The sequence below is a fragment of the Molothrus ater genome, chromosome 7 (genome assembly GCF_012460135.2).
Source record: "Molothrus ater isolate BHLD 08-10-18 breed brown headed cowbird chromosome 7, BPBGC_Mater_1.1, whole genome shotgun sequence".
In the NCBI taxonomy this organism is placed as follows: domain Eukaryota; kingdom Metazoa; phylum Chordata; class Aves; order Passeriformes; family Icteridae; genus Molothrus; species Molothrus ater.
In genome coordinates, this window is record NC_050484.2 from 16,430,639 (window position 1) to 16,437,270 (window position 6,632).

General features: G+C 44.5%; 1 protein-coding gene across 1 annotated transcript; it reads right to left on the reverse strand.

Annotated features, from left to right (window-relative positions):
* Positions 1 to 4,321: 4,321 nt before the first annotated feature.
* Positions 4,322 to 5,452, reverse strand: HOXD4 (homeobox D4). Its single transcript, XM_036386934.2, has 2 exons — positions 5,035 to 5,452; positions 4,322 to 4,626 (listed from the first exon to the last, which is right to left on the reverse strand). Exons 1-2 carry the CDS (start codon positions 5,441 to 5,443, stop codon positions 4,322 to 4,324), a joined length of 714 nt encoding a protein of 237 aa, XP_036242827.1. The 5' UTR covers positions 5,444 to 5,452.
* Between the last annotated feature and the right edge of the window lie 1,180 nt (positions 5,453 to 6,632).

Consider the following 6,632-nt stretch of genomic DNA (forward strand, 5'->3'; position numbering starts at 1 on the left):
GGCTGTGCACCGAGAGGTCCCTATTTACTGTACTGTACAGTGAGTGGGGTTTGCTATTGACTCTGCCTTTCCTCTTCATTCTTACCTTAACGACTAGTGGTGATATAATATACAGAACTGTATTGATGTATCGGGAGTAACAGGAGGAGCCATTAAACAGCACAGAGAGAAAGTATAATCACAAGATGTGCCTCAATATTTAAACTTAGCGAGTGTGTGTTTGGAAAGGCAACCCCAGGCTCCCCTGGGCACGCTTGGGCTGTAAGGGCGCATGGTTTCTGCTGGGCACCCTGCTCCCTGCCCGGCCTGAGCCAGAGACTGGATTTTTGGACTCGTGCCTTGACCACGCTCCAGGAGAGGACAAGCCCTCACTGACAAGCACTTATGACAAAAATAGTGCAATCGACTTCTCCTGGCTGTGTTATCGTCTGAGACACGCTGGGAAGAAAAAAAAAAAAAAAACAAAGCTTGCCATAGGTGCATGGCAAAGTTTAAAGTCTCCAAGTTGTGTTTTCTTGTGATCTTTCTTTTGTATCCGCTGTCAAAGTGAGAGTTACTGCTCAGGAAAAACTACTGTCTGCATTGCAATTTCGAATTTCCATTTCTTTATTTAATTGATTCTTTCTAGGACTCACCTAAAAGAGACACATCTGTGTGGGCATCGAGGTGACTTCAGGTGTGGCTCCTCACCTCCTACCACACATGCAGAAATCCACGAGTCATTCTAGGAGGGCTTGTTAAATGCAAAGCAGCAGCAAATGGATGACAGGCACTTTTAACTGTAGCCCAAAAGTAAATATAGACTCCAGCTTGGCCTAGAGTCACACCATTATGGCTGAGGCAAACAGCAAACCTGTTCAAAGGGACATTTGGAAGGATGCTATGCAGAGTCACTCATCTTTTAACACTGTAATGATGGGAGGGACCAGCATTTTCACAGAAGAGAGACCCACCTTGTAAGGACTGATTGTTCAAGGTACAAACCAGAATCTATTTCTCTACACCTTTTATTATTTCAGAAGTACGTGGAGGGCTTACATCAAAACTACAGGCGACAGTTAGTATAAATAACGCTTTAATCAATGGCAGCAAAACATCAGCAAAGTCTATAAAAAGCATCACACTTTAACAGAGATGAGAGCGGTGCTGGACAATGCGACCGTTTAACAAAGGCTCCAATGCACAACGTTTATCCGCGATAAACAAAAATAATCAGTTTCCCTTCATACAAAAAATAACTCTGGAGGAGGGTTACAACCATTGAACAGAAAAAAAAAACCAACCCAGGTTCGTTTAGCATGGGAGATAACGACCAGTGGGTGCTGCTGGTCACTGTTACAGACATTCCCGACCATTCAGAGCAATGGCAGCTGGAAACTATTTCTGTTTGGTACTCTCTGCCTCCACTTCACATATTGTCCTGTCTTAGGGTGCAATCACACCTATGGAAACCTACAGTGCTCCAGCCCCGCTCAAAGGGGACGTGCAAACAGAGCTGTAAGAGCTGTGCCTGCTGAAGCCAACACTCGTCCAGGAGTTATTAACATTTCAAAAGACAATGAGACAAATTCTGCTCGCAGCTACATGCCTGTTTGACTTCAGTGGGCGGGGGAAGGAAATCTGGGAGCAGAAGTTGGTCCTTTAACTTCGGGAGCCATCTCGGTTGATTAGAAGCACAAAGCAAGGATTTGCTTATCCAAGGCCAGTATTTTCCAGGACTGTACCACAGATGCCAAAGTTGGTAACTCTCTCTCGAATAACACTTTTGCCCTGCTCGCAGCCAACTTATCGGACTTTAGGAAAACAGCGGGGGTCCGGGAGGAGGATTTTCAAGAGTAGCTAGAGGGATTTTACTTCCCCACACCCCTTTTTCTTCTTTATTTTAATAGCTACGTATGAAGAGCAAAAGGATGGCTTTGAGCAGCTCTGGAGAGGAAAGGCCACTACTGCAGGAACCTGGTGTAACAAAACTTGAAAACTTGGCTCAGGAATTCCCTCCTCAAGCGCTGCTGCTAGCTGCTCTCCATGCTAGAGAAAGGGAAGGGTAGTTTGGGTCCAAAAGGTTAAGGGTTTAGAGGTCACTCTTCCCGGCTGAAATACAACTAATCGAATAGAAAATTTGTCCTCTGGGTGAACCTGTTCCTGCAATTTAGCCGAACTTCAGTAAAATACCTTTTCAGCTTCTCAACGTGAAGGCGTCAGAAAAAAGACGTCTTTACTATGTATGAACTCGGTGCTTTTTGTCATAGAAACAATGATGCGAATAATGCGGGAATATCCATCTTTAATATCACGACGTGGAGATATTCAAGTATTGCCATGTGCAAGTCTGAGAACTGGGCTAACCCTAAGGAAGAACAAAGAGTTTTCTCCAGGCTCTAAAACAAAAGACCAAGTCTTAAAGACACTTTGCGGACTTCAAGGGATGAGAAAAGGGCAGAAATTAACTGCTGGCCACAGTTAACGTTGCCGAATACACTCTTGTTGAAAAGCTCGCCTTTTATTTTCGAATTAATTCAAGCCCATTTTGGCCAGCGTTTTCCCGAGCGAGCCCAGAGAGCCGTGCGTTCTCAGTGGGAAGCATCCAGCCTGGAGAAGGGCACGTTAACTCACCCCCTGCTCTTTCCACCTCCGTTCAGTGTTTGCTGAGTTTCCTTCCTCGCCACTTTTCTCTTTAATAAAAGGATCACCTCGTTACAATTTTGGCTCTGTGGTCCCTTTCCTAGGCTGCCCTGAGGGTACAGGAGATAAGGGCTGAGCTTTAAAACCGCCTGAGCAGAGGTGTAAGTGGCTCAGGGAGCTGGTTTGGTTTGGTAGTTACAGAGCACTAAAACTTTGGCAACCAGCAGTCAGGGACAAATTCGTGGGTATTAGACCAGCTCTGCTCCCATCCAAGCCTTTCATCTTTCCTGAAAGCAACTTGCTGAGATTTCCAGCCATTGCAGTCATGTGTCATGGTTTGCTTAAGAGCAATCACTGTTCTAAAAAGGAAAAAAAAAAAAAAAAGCAACAAAAATCCCCACCAAAACCAGAAAAAATCCACCAAAACAAAAAAAAACCCTACCCAATCTTAGAAAACCCACCCAAACCTAAAAACTAAACAAACCAAAGCCATAAAACCCCAATATAAACCCAAAACAAAACAAACCAGCAACCCACATAGACTATGTCTCTCTAGCAGAAAAGAAATTTAAAATCTGGTTGAAAGAATGTGTTCAGCTTTCAGCTTTGAATGGCTCAGTTTATATCAGAAATTACATTAATTTTTCAGTCTGGGTTGCTGTTGTTTTTTGTGGGTTTTTTTTTTTTTTTTTGGTGGTCTCGCCTCTTTCTTTTTCCTTTTTTTTTCTTTCCATTTTTAAATGAGGTATCGATGGTTTAAAGCACAGCGCTGAACAGAGCAGACTTTGGAAACAGATTTCAAGCCTGTTAGCTCTGGATGGCACACGGTAAGAAGCAGGGACACTTTTCCTATTCACAAAGATGGAAATTTAAAAACAAGGGTGGGGGGGAACAAGAAAGTTGTGTACGTTCAAGACAAGTAAACATTACATATGTGTTCATGAGACTGGGAAGAAAAATGCTGCATTTCAGCTCCCCTTCCTCGTTTTTGGTTTGGCTATTTTTCTTTTTGTCTTCATTCTTCTATGCAACAAATAAATAAATACACTAACATTACCAGAACATAAAATAACCCGTTTTCACTTCATTTCTATGCACACTTTCTGAGACGTTATGGAAATGAGCAAGAATTTTCATTACACCGAGAAAGGTAAAGCAGCACAAAAAAAAAGTTCACAATTACTAGTCTTTATGTTCGAATAAAAGACTATGCTATGAATTTCCTGTCCTCAACTTGCCCAAAATGCATTCTCCCGAAATTGCATGGGATAAAAAGACAATTAAAAGTATAAATCCCAGAATAAAGCATCCAATCTTCGCTTCAGAATTCAAAACTGAAACACAGGACAGTTTCATTTTCAATGATTTATTATTTTTTTAAGGACAGAAGGTCTCATTTAATATTTTCCCAATTCCCACTGCCTGCATGATGGTTTGTTTGTTTGTTTTTCCCTCTCTCTCTCTCTTTCTTTCCTTTTTTTTTTTTTTTTTTTGTTTTCCTTTTTTAGGTTGTGCTAGCAGAGGCAAATAAAATAAAGTCCAAAGTAGCGTCATTTTGTCTCCTTTGTACAACAGTACCTTACAGAAAGATGACAGTTTCTCGTGTCCTTAGCTGCTACATGCAGGTTCTGCTTGGGCAGTGTCAGTTATGTACAGTACTGGTCAGAAGCGAAGGATGAAATGGAAAATTTCACCTCTTCTACAAAGTTGTCAAGTCAGTCTGATGGTCCTTGGAACCAGTTTGTAAATGGGGGTTTGAACCAGAGGAAGAAGATCTGCCCTTCGTGTTGGGCAGTTTGTGATCTTTTTTCCACTTCATTCTTCTGTTCTGAAACCAGATCTTGATCTGGCGCTCAGAGAGACACAAAGTGTGGGCTATCTCGATACGGCGGCGCCTGGTCAGGTACCTGTTAAAATGAAATTCTTTTTCCAGTTCTAGGACTTGCTGTCTGGTGTAAGCTGTGCGGGAGCGTTTAGGTTCCCCTCCGTTGTAATTGGGATTCACTGGGAAAAAAATACGGAGAACTTTTACAAAGCTAATCTTGACTTGCCGGTCCGACTTTACAAAAGAAAACCTTACGAGCTGCGAGCATGTGGCCGAGCTGGATTCGTCCCAGTTGCTTACAATGGCCGGGCTGCTGCTTTCCCCCCTCGTTTGAGGCAGGCACTACGGGCACACGCAGCTAGGTAGGCTGGGAGCCTCTAGAAGGCTCCTAAAATGGAGTTTTCTCCTGCACGCCAAAGCCCCGCATGGCCAACGGCCTATTTCCTCAGCAATAAAAATTTATGGCGAGTGTAATTGGCCACCTCGGCTTAAAAAGCTCGCCCACGAGCCTGGCAGGGACTCGGCAGAGCGCCGCTGAGGCCGATCGGAAGCAGGGGAGAAGAGCAAAGTAAGAAGAGGATCCTTACCCGAGTTAACATGGACTTTCTTCATCCAGGGATAAACTACTGCCGGCTGCTTAACTGCGGAGCCGTTTGGGGGTTTGAGGGCCGGCTGCTGGCTGCAGGCTCGCGAGTTGGACATTGGAGGCGGTGGACAATGCTCTGCTGGGCCGGGGAAGTGGCTCGCCGGGCCGGATTGCTCCTGTCCGTGACCCCGCGGCTGCCCGGCAGAGCCCTGGGCATTGCTACAGCTAAAGGGCTGCTCGCTGTAGTTTGACCGTGGGTAGAGTCCCTGGTGCTGGAAATCAGCGCCCTGCGAGGCACTGTAGTACTCGGCCCCCTGCTCGCCTAAGTAGCTATTCTGCAAATATTCCTCGCAAGGAGGAAATTTGGGATCCACATACTTAGAGTTCACCATATACGAACTCATGGCCATTAATTTCTGAAGGTAGAAAATACTAATTTTTCTCGTGTTGTCTTTTTTTCCCCTGCTATAGAGCCCTCCTACTTGCTGTCAACTGAATAAAGTTAGGCGGGCATGTGACCGGCCCGGCCAATGGGGAGCCGGGCGCCCACCGCCGCATTTCCCCGCATTTCCAGCGATTCCACTCAATAACATCCCTCTAACCGAATGACCCCCCTTCTCCGGCGGGCCGCACCCGCAAACCAGGTACCGGAGGTGTAGGGGTACCCCGGGGCGGCGGCCGCTGCCCTGCCCACAGCCTTTTGTCTGAGCCGGCTTCCCCCAGCCCCAGGGGATGCTGCCCTGCCGTCTGAGCTACTAGCCAGGATCGCCACCGGGGCTTGGTACCTCGCTTTAAATAAAATAAGAAAAAGAATCGAAAGGAATATACAGAGCGATGAGCTGAAGCGGGGTTAAAAGGGAAGAAACTGATAAGCAGGCGAGGAAAAGAAAAGCCATCAAAGAAGAGGGTAATATGATGTACAATAGATCTGTCCTGTCTTTGTCTAGCAGAGGTCATCCAAAAGTTACCAGAATTTAGTTCTGCTGAATAAAATTAGGCAATCAGTAACTTCTCATTCACTTTCAAGCCTCAAAATATACGTGTGCAAACGTATGCGTGCACAGACGCAAACGCCAACGTATATTTATAAATCTACACATGTATGTATATAAAATCGTACAGATGGCAAGAAAGAGTTCACTTTTAACCGCTAAAGTTCAATCAATTGAACTGGAGACGTCATTTAATTAGGTTAAAAATATCACGGCTTTAATGAGATAAATTCGGTCTTCATTCATCAATATCATTCCTGGAGCACAAGTAAATACATTCCAGCGAGGCGAATGCTGCTTTTGCTGCTGTCGTAAATATTTTGATGCGATCTGGACCCTTGACAGGGAAATTTTGCTAACGTCTGGCATATCTAGCTAATTTATGAGTATCTTATAAAAGACTCATTCACTGATTGGTATATAATATCTTTTTTTTTTTCCAGAAATTTTGTAACTTCTGGTGAATTTAACTGTTTAAATTCAAAGATTGTCAGTGAGAGTTAGGACTGAACGACAACCAAAGTTTTAAGAAACGTCCTAAAACCTAGTGAATAGGGGCGAGGCAGCAAAACTTTTATAATTTCTGAGTGTTCAGCACGCACATGCC